Raw genomic sequence first — 19844 nt, forward strand, 5'->3', positions numbered from 1 at the left:
CTTTCTCTCCCCCTTCTTCTGTTTAGTTGGAGATGGAAGTGGCGCCTCCCACATCTCCCGGCATTGGAGGAGACTCCCATTCGGCATTTCGTTACCTTGTCACGATTGGATAGCCCAGTGCCAGAAACAATAGCAGACACTCACCGAATCATCTTCCATCCGCTTATAAAACGCGGAAGAAGCCCAGCGGCGGCTCCGCGAGCCCTGATAACATTTTCGGCTTACCTGGGAGATAGGCAGAACGAGGCATTCTTATGTTGGGGCGCTCAAAGCAAGTTTAAACTTCTCTTCCCACCCTGCCTTAAGGCCGTCGAATGGATTCCGATGCCAGTTTGATTTCAAGCCAGCCGTCTTCTCCGGAGGCAGACGGCATTTTTCTGTCTGACGAGCCAACCTCGGGTTTCACCAGCACCGTGTCGTCCACGCAGAGCGACTGCGGAGCTCAGCTGTGCGGAGAGCGAGGCGGGCAGCTGAGAGCCAAGGACAGCATCAGGCTGAAAGACAAGAAGCAGATGAGCGAGCCTGAACTTCAGCAGCTGAGGCTGAAGATTAACAGTCGGGAGCGCAAACGGATGCACGACTTGAATATCGCCATGGACGGGCTGCGGGAAGTCATGCCTTACGCGCACGGACCCTCTGTCAGAAAGTTGTCCAAAATCGCCACTTTGCTCCTGGCCAGAAACTACATCCTCATGCTCACCAACTCGCTGGAGGAGATGAAGAGGCTGGTGAGTGAGATCTACGGCGGCCACCATAGCAGCTTCCACCCATCAGCTGCCTGCGGGACACTCAGCCACGGCGGGGCGCCTCTGCCGGGACACCCGACCTCTCACGCGGCTCACCAAGTTCATCATCCAATCATGGCCCCGGCCGTCACTTCAGCCTCTCTGTCCGGAGGCAGTATTCCAGCCGTGAACAGTATCAGACCTCCTCATGGTCTCCTCAAATCCGCGTCCGCAGCCTCCGGCCCGCTGGGCAGCGGTTTCCAGCACTGGGGAGGAATACCGTGCCCGTGTACCATGTGTCAAGTACCACCGCCTCACCATGTGGCGAGCATGACCACAGCCGGCATGTCTCGACTATCGTCTGACAACAAGTAACAGACTGTATCAAGAGTGCAGAGACTTTTCCAATCGCCTTTAGAAGTTGAGTATTTAACTCAGACAGGTTGTAACATCAGGTCGTTTCTTGTTATTCCTATCCGTGCACCGAGGTAAATCTTACACCGGGTTAAATCGTTATCCTTGTGACGAGGTGTCTTCTTTATGTAACTGTAAAGGAAGTTGCAGTAACCCCTTTCCGAACCAATCCCTCGGTTCTCGTTTATCTCAGCGTTCGTCTATCTCGAGAACGGACAAGGAAGGGGATATCTATAAGCAGAATTAAGAGATACATCACAATTTAAATATATACCCACATCCCCCGGAGAAAATTGGACATATATTTTCCGCATTACAACGAGATCGAAGGAAACGGTGGAAAGGGAATACTGCAGCTTTATTTAATGTGAATTTCTTTGTAAAGTGACCGAGCAGCAATGAAACGTGATGATAGCATTCAACTTGTAAGTTACATTTGGAAAAATTGTATGCAACATTGCTCTACTCCCTGATAGTGTTACCCGAAATAACGGTTCTAAAATCACACGTACCAAGTTTATTGGTCTGCATAATGGCCACAGAAGGAAGATAAAGAGACGTGAAAATCACAACGAAGCATAGTCAAGTAGACTTTCTTACTCTGGGCTCTGCACATAAAATGTCGACTGACTAAATCCCTGGAACAGTTAGAAAGGACAATATATGGGAAAGACTTCGGGACATGATTTCATGTGTAGTTGTGCAGCCTTGGAAACTTGCATTCTGTTGGAATCAAATGAGCCTGGAACATTTGCTCCAGTCATAAATTTACAAAGAAAAGTTTGTACAATTTTCTTGTAAAGTAGTTGTTAATTTTTATGAAATATGGGTAAGCGACCTTATGAATTCTTTATCAATTATCGAACCCCACTCTCACACCCCCAGATTTATTTTGTGAATTGTGTTTCATTTGTTCTTGAACTGATTTTGCCTGCATCATTTCTGCGCGGTTTCAATCGCAGAACCAAGATGTCGTTGGTTGTTTAACCTGTTTTATTTTACAGCGTTTAAGCTCTCCTGCTCTTAACAAACACCCGTCTTAAGCGGATTGCTTGCTAAGAAATCGGCTGTGACGTCTTATTATAACATTTTTTTTTGTTGTTTCCCATTCGCGAGAGAAAATTAAGGACGAAAAAAGGCAAAAAATGCTCTTCATCTTTTTATTTTTGTAAAAAAAATGTGCTAAATAATATTTATTACTTATTTCGTTGGGAGAAGTGACTGGTGGCGTAACTGTCGAGATTTTAAAATTAATAAAAATAAATAAATCTTGTGTGCTTTTCAATTTGAAATCTTAAGACAATTTTTTTAGTGTACGTTGCTGGGAAATTGTGTAAAAATATATACCTAAAAGGCGTGGACCAATAACAGTGCCTTTCCGACACACCAAATGTTTCCGTGAGTAGGACGCCCTGCTAAATTTCCGCGAACTAGCAGAGGAAAAACTGGAGACAGCGAAACGAGTAAAATTTAACTGCAGTAGCAAAGAGTAGTTTCCAAATATACCACCTTGTCTTCAGAAATTTGACTAGAAGCACTCATCTCTGCTTTGCGTAGTTTTGATATAATATACTGTTCCAGGTCCAATTCTAAAGTAAGATAACTCTGTAATTGAATAAATCGCTTGCTATTAATACAGGGGTCAGTTCGAAGAGACTCACACATGGAATAGCGAGGGTTATGTTTTGCCCACCTCTCGCTTTCTGTACAGTGTACCTTTAGGGCGGAGGGCCGAGACCCAACCGATTAAATGCCCCACCAAAAATAAATTGGGACTCACGACGGTCTGTGGAATCCAATTATGTCCCGTTTTGATTACCGGTTTTAAATGACGTGATTTAAAATTAAATAATAAAGAAATAAAGCTTGTCTGCTTTTCGATTTGAACACTCGAGAAAATTATTCTTACCTTTATGTTCTTATTTCTGACGCATCAACCCGAGAATCAGAACTTTATAATTTGTTCTGATGAAAGGTCTTCGACCTGAAATGTTAACTCGTTTCTCTTTCAACAGATGCTGCCTGACCTGCTGACCGTTTCCAGTATTTTCTGCTTCATATTTTCAGCATCTGTAATTTTATTTATTTCCAGAACCTCCTCACTTTCGTACATTATTTTAGTCTAAAATGCAAGCGAAGAATCACAGATTTTATATGTTAGCTTCTGAACTCAAGCTGTAGAATAAAGTTTGTCCCTTCTGCAGTCTAGGCAATTGAGTAAAATTTAGGAAAATAATTACGAAATATTTATAAAATATGCGTATATCTATTTTAACGACTTTGCTTTTTGCAATTCTTTCCACACTAAGCGATTCTGTTTTAACAGCCAACTTAGCCGAGCACGTAATGATTGGTTGTGAAATATTGAACAGCATAGACTTTTGCAGCCATTTTTACTTGGATACGGACTGTTTCGATCGTATCCTGTTTTTTTCCCACTCCGACAAGAACGGAATTATTAAACAAAAAGTGATCATGGGAAAGCGCCGTGAGCATATTGACCCCCATTCCCAGGTGTCTAACCAGTTAAATTACATGGGTCGGGATATGCTCGTGTTTATTTGTTCGCGCTAGAAAGGGGGCATTTAAAGGGGAAATAGATCCCACGGATGCACACTCAGGAACTTTGCCGTCCGGAACATTGCGCCGAAACTCACAAAAACGACGCGAGTAAACATTAGGACAAGATCATTCGATGGGAAGCGAACCATAGGAAGGACATCTCGAAGCAAACAGCCCCAGATTTTCATGGGTTTAAAAATAAATACATTACACTTTGAATCGTTTTAATTGAGGGTCTCCATTATGTAGTTGCGGTGGTGATCAGGGCGGGGACCGCATGAATCCTGCAGCGTGCTGAGACTGTAAATAGTGCACGTCTTGGAGTGGTGTACTAGTTATATTAATTTCCGCCTTTTAACAGCGTTTTGGATATGCCTATAAACTTTGAATGCTCATAACTAAATATTTAATGTATTTTATTTTCTTACTAATTTATATTGTTTTACTTGTTACCACCGCAAGTACATACAAAATGTGGTTATGTAATTCTGCTATATACTATTGATCTTGACCACGTAAAATGTGTATTTTTATTATAACGAACGAGTGGAGTGAGGTGACAAGAAAAGTTCAGAGAAACACGTCCGCGTTTTTTATTCTGAAGCAAAAGACCGTCAGAAGCGACAGAAGAACCGAATTCTCAAGTAGAGAACTCGATGCCCCGTTAAGAATACCTGTTCGCATTAACACTGTCTCTGTGATAGAACTATCGCGACAGGGTAGAAAAACGACTTCTCGTTAAGTGAATTTCATACAGTTGACTGACTAGGTAACGCCGATCGCAGCAGCGTTTCGCTTTTAGTTTGAACGTTTTGATTTCTAGACTAAATATAAAGTGAACATTGAACGGGAGAACTGTGAGAGAGATGCATCATACAACACAGACTTACTATATTTACTTGGATCGGTAAAAGAAAGCTGACTGGCGGTAATTCTATAACAACAACCCTGTATAGAAAACTGCTCTCAAATATTAACTGCACAGAACTAACGATCTTGCAGTACAGTAAAATTATCCCCTTCGGTAGCTGATTAATTGCTATGTTTGACTAATATCCACTTACTAGATCGCTACTTTGTGATTATCTTGAACATGGATTATGTGATTGACTTAATTAGTGGTTTCATCGCAAGATTTATTTGACGTGATCTAGTCACATTGATACACGGTCATATAGGACTGGTGGGGACACAGCACGCGCTCTTGCTTTGGGTGAACGCGAATGTAATATTTATGGTACATTATGAGCTATTACTCGAGTGACCACGGTTGTAATACACATCGGCAGCAAATATAGATTTATTCCATTAGCAATTAACGCAAGTCATGCTTTTTTATAGCTGGAGTCTGCAGCTCGCATTCAAATACAGCAATAACGTTTCCAAACGTGTGCTTTAGAAGTGGCAGAATGTTTCTAGAAGTAAGCACCAAACTGATTAGCCCACTCATGTTATGATAGCAAGTACAGCGCATGTTTGGGCTAAATATCTGCGCTTGGAGATAGCACCTGATGCTCCCCGTGTTTTCTGATATGGGAAAGGAGCCAGAGAGCTTCAGAAATCGGATCACACCAGCAGAGAGTTCAGAAATGTGAATGATCGAAGTATTATACGGCCTAAGGTATTGCCGTACATTTACCAATACTTTAAGAACGGCGTGCCCAATTTGCGTTCGTATGGCATCGGATCAAAATACTCCAGAAACAAAATCAGAAAAAAATACTTAAAGTTAATCGGCAAGACTGTGACAGTGGAATCACAACCTGACCCCGCGACCTTCTATCGGGACGTCAGTGTTCTGTGGTTCTGTCCCCGATTTTGTTTTGTGTGAAAGAACTTTTTAGTTAGGTCTCGGAGGATAATTCTGCATTATGTAAAAAAGAGAGATCTATTACAAGAAACTGCACCGTATATCGCACGAAAATGCTAACGTAATTCCTTGCCTCTGCAGATAGTCAAGACCTTATCATTTTCATGAGTGATCATTGATATTATAGTACAAACTTTTAACTTGTGACTGTTCATTACTGCAAAGTAGGGTTACTATATTTCATTCTGAATATATTATCAGCGCTTTCTCCAAAAATATTCAATTTATTTGACATATTAGCGCGTTTAATTAAACTTTATGGAACGGGAATAAACATGCAGTAATATACAGAGCTGTCAAAATGCGAGGACTGAATTTCTTTCATTAAAATAATACAAATAAACAAATTTGCGACTTATATCACAAAGTTTGCGCTGTACTTATCTCGACAAGCTCTCAAAGGATAACTTCACACAAAGCCAAAAGAAAAACAAAGATTGCCTTTTTTATTGCGCTGTATTCCATGCTAATTCCAATCTCCGCTGACTGCGAACGACCGATACGAAGCTGGGTTAGCGATCCAAGTTTGAAAACTACTTTCTATCATTATTTATATATTCCAATTAAAGACTGCAGTGTCTGTATTTATAACTGAAATTGCTTAAGTAAACTTATCGTAATTTCATTTTTTTTGCCAGTGGCGGCACTGCTCCGTCTCCAGCGCACAAACGAGTAATTAGGAACACTGTGGAGAATGCCACAGGCAGTTCAGCTATAAATCCGCACGCAGGAATTTGTAGAGGAACGCATCAATGAGAAGCGCACACAGGTGTAAGGTTTCGAAATATCAAATATTTATGTTGCAGAATTTCTCTCTGTACCCATATACCAAATAAAAGTATTGTGCATGAAAAAAATACTTCGCTCTCTCACGTGTACATTCATTTCAAGGAAGTGCTGGTCAACTCTACGCTTTAAATCAGTCCAAAGGCTGTTTTGCGAACACCAATAATAATCAGACCAAAGATTAGTTATTCTAGTTTTGAAACTTTTAAAAATTCATATTCAAGATTTAAATTAATACCTGCATTTTCAAAGGCGATGATGAACTACCTTCATGAATGCCTCAAATCAGTGTGATGAAGATACACAGCTGTACCGCGGGGAAAATCGGGGGAATAAAGTGCTTCACTTTGTATCACAGTCGACATGTTGTGGAGTTAAATTGCTATTCAATTAGATATTGGTGTTAATGCATTGTGGATGGTAATATTGTCGAGTGTTAAAGGAAGGAGGTTAGAATCAGAATCAGATTTAATATCACTGGCATATTGTATGTCGTGAAATTTCTCGTACAGTGCAATACAAAAGAAACTATAACTTCCAAATATACATTATATATACTTAGATATATTTACTAAGTACTGCAATAAAGAGAACAAAGATTAGTGAGGTAGTGTTCATGGTTTGGATCGGTTTCTGCTCAGAAATCTGATGGCGGAAAAGAAGAATTCGTTCCTGAAACACTGCGTGTGTGTCTTCAGGCTCCTGTACCTCCTCTCTGATGGGATCAATGAGAAGAAGGTGTGTCCTGGGTCTCTCTCTTTTGGAGGTGGCTGTTCCCCCAACATATGTGTGATGTAAATGTTGTTTTCCATTTATCTGCTCGTCGGAATGTTGTAGATGGCTTATCACATAACCATCAGCAAACACACCCATTTCTGACCTGGTGATAGAAGGAACTCATTAAGGTCGCAGATGAAAATGGTTAGCCTTTGAGTACCGTTCTGAGGATCGCCTGCTGCAATATTTCAAAACATTACTGGAGGATTTTCTCGGGGGAAGGTCTAGGGGCTAAACTGTTTTCAGGCGGTTCAAGGATGGAAAGATTAATCCTTAGCAGAATCTCTTGTGTTTCTAGGTATTTACCTTTGTGCATGGTATGACTCAAGGAGTGGAGGGTATTCCCTAGGACTGTCACTGATCTAGTTCCACGAGGGTTACTTGAAGCCATATTCAGGTGACTGTCGTGTTGGTGCCTAGTGCTGTCACACACCTTTCTCCACTGGGACTTAGCTTGTTTTGTGTTTGTTTGAAGCAAGATCACAAGTGATCCTAGCAATTCTAGTGTTGGCTGGGGAAAAATATTGGCAAGAATAGTATGAAAGCTCTAATCTTCTTTGAACAGTTCCATGAAATTATTAATTGTAATCTGACCCATTAGGTGGCTTTAGTGCCCCAAGAAAAGCATACCATTTATAAATTTCCACACTATCTTCTACACCTATCTCATATCATTCTATGATACAGTCAATGTTTCGGGCCAAGACAGTCCTGTTGAAGGGTCTCAGCCCGAAGCATCAACTGTACACCTTTCCATAGATGCTGTCTGGCCTGCTGAGTTCCTCTGGCATTTTATGTGTGTTACTTGGATTTCCAGCATCTGCAGATTTTCCCTTGTTTGTGAAGCCTCTGTATATATCTTATTGAAAGATGGGACCCTTAACAATGTGAACCTCTCAGTTCAGCAGTGAAATATTACTCTTGATTATGTGGCCAACCTCTGCTGCGGGCTTTGATCCATGACCTTCTTTTCCAGAGATGAGAGCTTAAAGTACTAACAATGCATCACCATTATAGCTGAGAGGTTGGCTGTGATTATTTTTGCTGTTTCTGGAGTGTCACTTGAAATTATGACCTTCTTAATTTAGTGACGGTCATGTTAGGATCTGTGAAGGTTATTTAGTAACAAAAGTATTAGAAACTGAGATAAAGTAATAATTATATTAAGGTTCACAATACAATTTATTTGTATGGACACATTTGGAAGAACCTTGGTAGGTTGTTACAGGTGCATTCACTGCAACTTAAGAATGAGAAAAATGTGAATAATGTACAATCAACTTAAACATGTGATTTAAAATTATTAAAACACATCCAAAACATTTCATTGTTACATTCCTATTGGAACCACATCATTGTTATTTTCATAATAGCGGTTTAATTATTGCTAAAATTTCAAATGCATCAACCGTATTTTATTCAAGTAGGCTTATTTTTACCTTGAAGGGTAATCACAAACAGTTTCTTTCTCAGTGTTTCTGTGATTATTTCTTTTTATTTTTGATTAAATGGATTTTTCATCTCCTTCATTTGTTTCATCATCTTACTCACTTATTTCAAATTTTGTCCAATCACATTCCACCTAAAATGCTCATATTAAAATTACATTAAATCCTCTTCATCATAATCTGGTAAATCAAACTTACTATATATTATAAGCATTTCAAAGAATAGCAAAAATGCCCCTATCTCTCTGATCTGAACAATAACTTTGTTTCCTTTCATGTCCTGCTTAAAGCAATCCAGATGTCTACTGTTCTGTCTATGCTTTTCGATTTGAATATTCTTATGGTAATCAATTTGTCCCTTTTTGACCATACAATTGACCTCTGCCCTGGTCTGTTTAGAACAACAAGATGTTAGCTGCAAGCCTGTCATAATTTCTATGCACAGTGAAGAGATTTGGATTCAAAAGGTGCCAGACCCTTTTATTTTTTTCTGAAATGGTAACTTGTCTAGCTATGACTGACTTTCTTAGAGTTTACTATATTATATAGATGGCAAAACACACACACCCATATGTATATATTCCTTTCTTTCTGCCATTAACATCGTTGACAGCTAATAAAAGTCTGTCTCCTTGTCAGATAAAGAGATATTAGGGTGGGTAACCTAAAACCCAGTCAAAGAAAGAGGCTTAATAGAAAAGAGAGAGAAATAGAAAGCTGGAAAGGATAGAGAAGGGATACCTGAGTGTAGAACTGTGACAACTGGAGGAATGAGCATTAGTGTGATGTACAGTAAAAAGATCAGACTCGAAGGAATGCCAAGTAGACATTTTAGAGAGTTTTTGAAACAGAGGACACAAGGATCCATGCTGACATGTGTTTATTTTTATTTACTCATTCATTCTTTTATTTATCTATTCATTAATTAATTCAGTCAAATGGATTAATTTGCCATAGCTCACATCAAGTTTCTTAACATTTATTAGGGCTGTACTCAACTGGGTAGGTGAAGAATATGTTATCAAAAAACTGAGGTGAGATGCAGATGTGAAAGATTACCAAGAGTCAGGAGGTGAGATATTTACTGCAGATTTATCAAGTCTGCCCATTTAAGTAACTATGATATTTATGAGACTGGTCTAATTCTGGTAACATCCATGAACAATGCTGGATCAATTCAACAGAAGTGTCAACTGGAAGTGATTGGCGTCTCTCTTGTTGAAAATGCTCATTGTCTCTCTTCTCACTATTGCCATCAGGAACGAGATACAGGAGCCTCAAGACCCACACCGCCAGGCTGTCTTATCATTGTTGTTGATGAGACACGCCACCGTTGTGTCTTCGGCGAACTTGACAATGTCATTACTTGGATGTTGGCCGTGCAGTCACATGTGAGCAGACTGTTCAACAGTGGTCTCAATACATAGTTCTGGGGCGTGCAACCAGGGGCAATAACTTCACTCATTCCAACACTAGACTGATTCAACAATGCATAAACTCAGTCATAAGGACTCTGCAACTCGTGTGTTTGAAATTCATTGCTAATTTATTTATTTATGTATTTGTTTATTTTATTGTTATTCTTTTTTTGTGTTTCTGCAGTTTGCTTTTGCACATTGGTTGTTTGTCCGTCTTTGTTGTGTGTGGTTTTCATTGATTCAGCTGTGTTTCTTTGTATCTACTCTGAATGCCTGCAAGAAAATGAATCTCAGGGCTGTATTTGGTAACACATATGTACTTTGATAATAAATTTAATTTGAATTTTGAACTTTATCCAGAGACTGATATGAATGTTACTTGTCACTCACAGGCCTTGTCTGGATGCTGTCCACATTGTGCTGTGAGTGAGCATGGACTTCCATTATCTGAGGAACTGTGCATAAACAGTCAGTCAATGTCACCACTTCCGTCTTCATGTTGGAGGACAAAACAGCTGAAGATGGCTGGTCCTAGAATGTTTTCCTAATAGGAATCTTGAACCTGAAAGGAAGAAATGGCACTAAAGAATAATATCTTTTTTTTGTTACCTATGTTCTTTTATTAATTCTCCAGGAGTGAAAGCTGGGAAAGCTGGTGAGGTTATGTAGCTTCAGAAGTGAGACCATTAGAGCACATTGCCAGTGTCATCTCCCTATATACGCCTGAAGCAAGTCATTTGTTTGCCCTGACTTTAATCTTCAATAGTGGGGCATGGCAATGTGAATCAGTGCAGTTTTATGTCCTTCACTTGTGTAGCTTCATATCTCACTCTGAATTTGGTTAGAAGCCTGCTGATTTCATTTTCTAAAGGTTTGATTGACTGTATAAAGTGTCAGAGAATTAATTGAGGGGGAAAAAGAGAGATGGGTTGGTTTCTTAAGACCATAAGACATACGAGCAGAATTAGGTCATTCGGCCCATTGAATCTGCTCCACCATTCCATCATGGCTGATTTCTTATCCCTCTCATTGCCATTCACCTGCCTTCTCTCCATAACCTTTGACACACTTACTAATAAAGAACCTATAAACCTCTGCTGTAAATATATCCAATGACTTGGCCTCCACAGCTGTCTGTGACAATGAATTCCACAGTTTCATCACCCTCTGGCTAAAGAAATTTCTCCTCCTCTCTGTTCTAAAGTGACACCTTTGTATTCTGAGGCTGTTCCCTCTTGTTGTCTGCATTCTGTTACTGAAGAGAGTCTTTTGGATCATGCTTTGAAGTCCACCATTTTGAAGATCATTGGATCTACAAAGCATTGTTTTAGGAAACTGTCTCGGATTAATTCCCTGAAATCATCTGGTGTTCTACCACAGCCAATTTGACAGATCCAATGTATGCCTTCTTTGTACTCTGTTTTCACTGTAGAGCAGCAACCTGTACCAATTTTATATGGGCATATACAAAAGACGCTCCAATGAATGCATAAATGAGCTGACCCAGGGAAATTTCATTTAAGTGGCCAACCAAGGGATTATTTAATTGGTGTAACTGCAGTGCATTCCACCTCTTGAAAATTCGGGCTCATATGCATAATACATATTAATACTGTAAAGATCAGCAGCACCTGTGAAATGTTAACTTTGTTTCTCTCTTGACAATCGTGGTCTCACCTAAGTGTTGCTAACATTTTTGCTTTAATTTCAGATATCCAATACTAGTAGTTTTCTGCATTCCAGTTAACACTTGATTAATATATCCATCGGGTACTGGAACATGGTGGTTACTAAACTAACATGCACAGGCCTGAACTATGGACACAGAGTACAAATTGAAATCTATGGCAGCCATGGCAAATTCAAGGAAGTAGATAATTCAACCTGTCTTCTTTTTGACTTAAGTAAGACTTCAGACCGACCAATTTAGATGACTGTTTGTGCAAGGCAGTAACTTCTTGCTTTGCCATCAATTTTTTTTTAGAATAGTACAGCACATTACAGGCCCTTCGGCCCACAATGTTGTGCCGACCCTCAAACCCTGCCTCCCATATAACCCCCCACCTTAAATTCCTCCATATACCTGTCTAGTAGTCTCTTAAACTTCACTAGTGTATCTGCCTCCACCACTGACTCAGGCAGTGCATTCCATGCACCAACCACTCTCTGAGTAAAAAACCTTCCTCTAATATCCCCCTTGAACTTCCCACCCCTTACCTTAAAGCCATGTCCTCCTGTATTGAGCAGTGGTGCCCTGGGGAAGAAGCACTGGCTATCCACTCTATCTATTCCTCTTATTATCTTGTACACCTCTATCATGTCTCCTCTCATCCTCCTTCTCTCCAAAGAGTAAATCCCTCGCTCCCTTAATCTCTGATCATAATCCATACTCTCTAAACCAGGCAGTATCCTGGTAAATCTCCTCTGTACCCTTTCCAATGCTTCCACATCCTTCCTATAGTGAGGTAACCAGAAATGGACATAGTACTCCAAGTGTGGCCTAACCAGAGTTTTATAGAACTGCATCATTACATCACAACTCTTAAACTCTATCCCTCGACTTATGAAAGCTAACACCACATATGCTTTCTTAACTACCCTATCTACCTGTGAGGCAACTTTCAGGGATCTGTGGACATGTACCCCGAGATCCCTCTGCTCTTCCACACTACCAAGTATCCTGCCATTTACTTTGTAATCTGCCTTGGAGTTTGTCCTTCCAAAGTGTACCACCTCACACTTCTCCGGGTTGAACTCCATCTGCCACTTCTCAGGCCACTTCTGCATCCTATCAATGTCTCTCTGCAATCTTTGACAATCCTCTACACTATCTACAACACCACCAACCTTTGTGTCATCTGCAAACTTGCCATCCCACCCTTCAACCCCCGCACCCAGGTCGTTAATAAAAATCATGAAAAGTAGAGGTCCCAGAACAGATCCTTGTGGGACACCACTAGTCACAACCCTCCAATCTGAATGTACTCCCTCCATAATGACCCTCTGCCTTCTCCAGGCAAGCCAATTCTGAATCCACCTGGCCAAGTTTCCATGGATCCCATGCCTTCTGACTTTCTGAATAAGCCTACCGTGTGGAACCTTGTCAAATGCCTTACTAAAATCCATGTAGATCACATCCACTGCACTACCCTCATCTATATGCCTGGTCACCTCCTCAAAGAACTCTATCAGGCTTGTTAGACACGATCTGCCCTTCACAAAACCATGCTGACTGTCCCTGATCAGACCATGATTTTCTAAATGTCCATAGATTCTACCTCTAAGAATCTTTTCCAACAGCTTTCCCAACACAGATGTAAGGCTCACTGGTCTATAATTACCCGGACTATCCCTACTAACTTTTTTGAACAAGGGGACAACATTCGCCTCCCTCCAAGCCTCCGGTACCATGCCCGTGGACAACTAGGACATAAAGATCCTAGCCAGAGGCTCAGCAATCTCTTCCCTCACCTCGTGGAGCAGCCTAGGAATATTCCATCAGGCCCCAGGGACTTATCCATCCTAATGTATTTTAAGAACTCCAACACCTCCTCTCCCTAAATATCAACATGTTCCAAAACATCTACCTCACTCATATTGTCCTCACCATCATCAAGTTCCCGCTCATTGGTGAATACCGAAGAGAAGTATTCATTGAGGACCTCGCTCACTTCCACAGCCTCCGGGCACATCTTCCCACCTTTATCTCTAATCAGTCCTACCTTCACTCCTGTCATCCTTTTTTCCTTCACATAGTTGAAGAATGCCTTGGGGTTTTCCTTTACCCTACTCACCAAGGCCTTCTCATGCACCCTTCTTGCTCTTCTCAGCCCTTTATTAAGCTCCCTTCTTGCTTCCCTATATTCCTCAATAGACCCATCTGATCCTTGCTTCCTAAACCTCATGTATGCTGCCTTCTTCCACCTGACTAGATTTTCCACCTCACTTGTCACCCATGGTTCCTTCACCCACCATTCTTTATCTTCCTCACCGGGACAAATTTATCCCTAACATCCTGCAAGAGATCTCTAAACATCGACCACGTGTCCATAGTACATTTCCCTGCAAAAGCATCATCCCAATTCACACCAGCAAGTTCTAGCTTTATAGCCTCATAATTTGCCCTTCCCCAATTAAAAATTGTCCTGTCCTCTCTGATTCTATCCTTTTCCATGATAATGCTAAAGGCCAGGGAGCGGTGGTCGCTGTCCCCCAGATGCACACCCACTGAGAGATCTGTGACCTGACCCATTACCTAGTACTAGATCTAGTATAGCATTCCCCCTAGTTGGCCTGTCCACATCCTGGACACACTTAACAAACTCTGCCCCATCTAAACCCTTGGAACTAATCAGGTGCCAATCAATATTCGGGAAGTTAAAGTCATCCATGATAACAACCCTGTTATTTTTGCACCTTTCCAAAATCTGCCTCCCAATCTGCTCCTCTGTATCTCTGCTGCTACCAGGGGGCCCCAATAGAGTAACTGCTCCCTTCCTGTTCCTGACTTCCTCCCATACAGACTCAAAAGAGGATCCTGCTACATTACCCATCCTTTTTGTAGCTGTAATAGTATCCCTGACCAGTAATGCCACCCCTCCTCCCCTTCCTCCACCCCCCATCCCTTTTAAAGCACTGAAATCCAGGAATATTGAGAATCCATTCCTGCCCTGGTGCCAGCCAAGTCGCTGTAATGGCCACTGGATCATAATTTCATGTATGTATCCAAGCTCTCAGTTCATCACCTTTGTTCCTGATGCTTCTTGCATTGAGGAACACACACTTCAGCCCTTCTACCTTACTGTCTATACACCGTTTATTCTGCTTCTCTTTCCTCAAAGCCTCTCTATATATTAGATCTGGCTTCACTCCATTCACTTCTTTCACTGCTCTATCGCTCCTGGTCCCATTCCATTTGCAAACTAGTTTAAACCCTCCCAAACCTACCTGCAACGATATTCCTCCCCCTTGAGTTCAGGTGCAACCCATCCAATCTGTATAGGTCCCACCTTCTCCAGAAGAGATCCCAATGATCCAAAAATCTAAAACCCTGCTCCCTGCACCAACTCCTCAGCCACGCATTCAACTGCCATCTCCTCCAATTCTTACCATCACTGTTCAGTAGCACTGGCAGCAATCCTGAGAACACCACCCTCGAGGTCCTGTTCTTCAGTCTTCTGCCTAGTTCCCGAAACTCACACTTCAGGACCTCGTCCCTCTTCCTGCCTATGTTCCATCAATGAACTTTTTTTTGAACAGGTAACTTCCAAGTGGAAGATGAAAATTCGAGCCGCACTTAACTTGCTTATCACAATAACGCAAACTTGGGCATGGATCATTTGAACTGAAGTTTGTGCTCGGTATGTTTGAAACTCCCCACTATCTCTATCACCACTATCACCATCCCCTCATGAGAAATAGAGAAATAAAGACAATAAGAGTATATTTTTGTCTTTGACAAGCAAGCAGACAGAGTTAACGTACCATTTGCAATGAAGAGTTTTGTTTAATCTTCAGTGCAAGTGGCTTTGGGCATAAACAATGTTTGATGGGTGTGGACTAATAATTAAGGGGGAGTTAGTTCCTTTGGATTTTTGGGAACCTGAATTTCTGTCCTTTACCAGAATTTCTATCAAATTGGACAGATTAAAGTGAAGTGGTTAACACTCAATGTACTTGCTTTTGGTCTTATTGTAGAAGATATTGGAAAACTCCTGGTTTGGTAGTTCTAATCAAGCAAGGTTTGCATATGACAATGAACTCCACTTTGATTAGTCATTAAACTCATGATTCACCTAACCATTGTTTTAGAAGCCTGCCGCCTCATTTGATGCAGAGTGGGTTCAAACCACTGCATATATAATTAAAGATTTCATCCTGAAACATGACATGGGCAAGATAAATTTTATATGAACATGTTTGATATGCTACATCTACGTTTTAGACGCCAATGAATTTGCCCCTCCGAATGTAACATGCATATTAGCTGTAATAAAACATCTTTAGATTATGTATACTGCTAGCTGTAGAGGGGAATCATGTTAACCCTTCCAATTCCTAACTTCTCTTCAGAGGGCAGAGATTGGACCACCAAGTGCGTGTTAATCCGTGTGTTCGAATCACGCACTAATGGGGTCGTGAGTTGAAGTACTCGGTTCCTTTCCTACATCTGTGTAGGTGTAACAAGCAAAACATTTTTACCAATTAGTCCAGTAACACAGTCCGGGGCTGGGTGATGTGACAATGGTGGGCGAGTCGTGGTGAATGGCTGCAGCCGCTATTCGAGACGGCGATTAAGGCCGCTGACAGATGCGGCGGATCAGCAAGCGCCTCCAGCTACCGAACAGGCGGACGCACAATGGCATAACACGACAGCCTCGGGCTGATTAGGAAATTACCAAGGGAATGTGGAAGGGTGAGGAAACTGAAAGGGGCTGTAGGAGTACATTTTACGAAATCTTGCGGAACTGAGAAGAGCTACTTATCTCCATCACTGACCGCCGCCTCTCCTGCCTACCTTAATGGCCACCGCTGCAATTCTAATTATTATCAGGGCCGTCCATGTATAGAAACCCGAGTTTGTTTTAACCTAGTGTGACTTCCATTCATGAATACAGGATACTAAATAGAGTTAGGAGTTTGAGAAGATGTCGATGGTGTGATTAACATAATTTGGGAATACTGTACTTTTTAAAGTAGAAGGAACAGGGAGAAGATAGGAAGATTGGTTCAATGTCAATCTCCACTAGTTATTGGCACTCCCCTGCTCCTCAAGCACTTCGCCTATATGCTTTTGATGGTGCGGTGCACAAGGATGGTCCAATATTCTAACTTAATGAAATCTAAAGGAACCGGTGTAGTAGACTCAGCATTATAATCAAGTAAGTACTTTTACAGTGCGCTTGCTATTTTTATGCAAAACAGGTGCAAAAATACATATGTTTCCCACAAACATCAATGAAATAATGAACAGATAATCTAATTTTATTGACGCTGACTGAAGAGTAAATCTTGGTCAGGGCTCTGGGGATAAATCCTATGCTCAATTTTGAAATAGTTCCCTGGGATCATTTATATCCCATCTAATATTGGATTGTCACTTGGAAGGTCCCTCCCTTAGCAAATGCTTCCACATGCTACTGTAACCATAGGGTATAATCGGGAGAGTACCATGGTTCATTTGAAGCTTCTGAGACCACTGGAAATCGATTGTTTCAATTAGCTGAAATTACCAGTTTACAACTTAAATTTATTAGTATCCATTTTCCCTCTAAAATGGGCTCTATTTTTATGAGGTTACCCCCACTTTAGCCTTGACCCATTGTCAATGCTCTGGCCTGATAATCAGACGATCCAGGTCCCACCCCAGAGACATGAGTACCTAATCCTAATTTCTAGATCCACAGACCAGTGATTGCTTTGCAGAACATCTCAATTCAGTCTACAAGGATGAATCCAAATTTCAAGTCATCTGTTACTTTAAATCTGTACCTCAGTCCTCCTCCACCCCTTATCAAATTCCAATGGAGCCCATCATAAGCTCAAGGAACTGTATCTCAACTTCTGACTGGGGACATTGCAGTTTTCTGGCTCAGCACTGAGTTGAACATTTCAGATAACCAACGTTTCAGCACTTTTATTCTTGATTTCTGGAACTTCTTCCTAATTCATCTGGTAATTTCAGTATTTGTTTCAGCCTATACCGAGCTTCCATTATACCACCCCTTTTTTTTCATGACATTTCTTTGCCCTTAAGCTTATCACAGACCTTTTACCTTCCCCCTCTTTTTCTGTAACTTAAAACTTTGTTTCTTCTAATTTTCCACTATTTTGATGAAAACTCTCTGACCAGAAACATTAACTGGGTTTATATTTCCATACACATGACTTGAGTCATTGAGTATTATTTATTTTTATTCACTATTGGTGGAGCTTTTCATCATACTCTATTTCTCGATATATTCTTCTTTGGATCTGGATCAGTTTTGTCAGGGGTAAAGGCACTGGAGCATTGTGACATGCTATGTTGGTGCCAAAGTGTGTGGTGACACTTGCAGGCTACCCCCAGAACACCCTCGAGTGTGTTGGCTGCAAAGGCAAATGATGCATTTACTGTATGCTCAAGTTCATTCATTCATTAAGTGCTGTGTCATATGACGTGGGTGATCATGGTCTCGACCATGATTGTTCTTGGCAATTTTTGTTTACAAAGGTGGTTTGCCATTGTCTTCTTCTGGGCTGAGTCTTTTAAAGAGGGGTGACCCCAGCCATTATCAACACTCTTCAGGGATTGTCTGCCTGATGTCAGTGGTCGGATGACCATGACTAGTGACGTGCACCAGCTGCTCATACAACCGTCCACCACCTGGTCCTGTGGATTCATGTGACCTTGATTAGTAGATGCTACACCTTGCCCAAGGGTGACTAGCAGGCTAGCAGAGGGAAGGAGCGCCTTACACCTCCTTTGGTAGAAATGTACCTCCACCCCACCAGACAATGTTCAGTGCACACTTGACCAATAAACTTGAAGCTTGAAGCTTGGTTAAATGCAAATGGTTGTTCCTATTAATTGTTGCTACTTTCTGTGCCCAGTGGTGCGCCAGGAGGCAACTTGCTGTTTCTTCAGCAATTTTGTCTGTTTTTCACGAGGCCTACTTGCTAGCTCAATGTTCCACCCAACACAGATGGAAAACATGAAAGTTACCGGCCAGATTTGAACCTCGGACCACTTACCTCAAAGTTCGTTGCAGATGCCACTACACCACCAGCCGCCGTTGTTCCTGTTAATGTTGCACATAAATTCTATCTTTTCCTGATTTTGATATGAAATATTCCAGCTAGATAACTTGCTTCCTTGCGTAATTTTTTTTCTTAAACTGCATCCTCAAAATACTTTCTCTTAAAAAGCAGAGAACTGAGCAAAATTAATCCTGGAGTCTTTGTGGCCAGTCAGTGACAGACTTAGGAACATATGCACCATTATTCAAATGAAACATTAGCTCAAGCACATGTACTAATCACCTATTACCTACACATAGCATATGTGTCTACTGCAACATTACAGTGTGACAGGTGCACATGACAGACAATAGGGTCATGCTTCACAGATTGTGTTATAATTTCCTATTCTTCACATCCTGTGCATACTGTTGAGATAATGCAATGAAAACAGCTAACTGAGTTTATTTGTTTCTAAGTATCCAGCGCAGCATATGGTAAGAATTTTAATAAAGTTGAGTTTTCTGTCTGTTTTCTCACAAGGAAGCAGAGACTCAGAAGTTTCCTATGATTAACCAGAGGTAATTTTAATTTGCTCAGTCAGTCAATATCTCCAGAATGAATGACAAGATGAATTATGCAATCAACATTTCCAATAAGTCATCTAAGTTTCATACTGCAACTTGAATTAATGACTGAAAGAAAGGTATATAACATCTCCTCTACATGTCACAACCAACAACCAAGCTGCTTCTGATTGATTGCTATCATCTTGCACCATGTCTGTTATTTTATGTCAAAAAAGATTTCTTATATAACTAATTCCTGCAGCATTTTTTTATGCTGTTGAGAAGTATGAAATGCCATGCTGTCTAAATGCCAAGTGTGACGTGCTGCAGGCTTTGAGAAGAATCTTGATAACATGATGTTATGATCATTAGTAAATGATAACTTATTCCCGCATGATCCAAATAACAGATTTTTCTTCCCTTCTAAAGAGTTGCTAATTAGTCATTTATTTATATATGTGGTTGGAATCATTTTCAAAAATAATAGAATATAAAATAAGTCATATTTATTTGTACTTTTCTTTAATCTTTGTTCCTCTGGGGATCCTTTCTCTTTG

The 19844-nt window shown here is 40.9% G+C and overlaps 1 protein-coding gene across 1 annotated transcript; it reads left to right on the top strand.

The window, feature by feature from the left end:
• The first annotated feature begins 214 nt into the window (after nt 1-214).
• On the top strand, nt 215-2401 carry olig2 (oligodendrocyte lineage transcription factor 2). The gene has a single exon (XM_063049807.1). It carries the CDS (start codon nt 315-317, stop codon nt 1098-1100), a length of 786 nt encoding a protein of 261 aa, XP_062905877.1. The 5' UTR covers nt 215-314; the 3' UTR covers nt 1101-2401.
• The last annotated feature ends 17443 nt before the right edge of the window (nt 2402-19844 follow it).

This window comes from Mobula hypostoma, chromosome 6 (assembly GCF_963921235.1).
Source record: "Mobula hypostoma chromosome 6, sMobHyp1.1, whole genome shotgun sequence".
NCBI lineage: Eukaryota > Metazoa > Chordata > Chondrichthyes > Myliobatiformes > Myliobatidae > Mobula > Mobula hypostoma.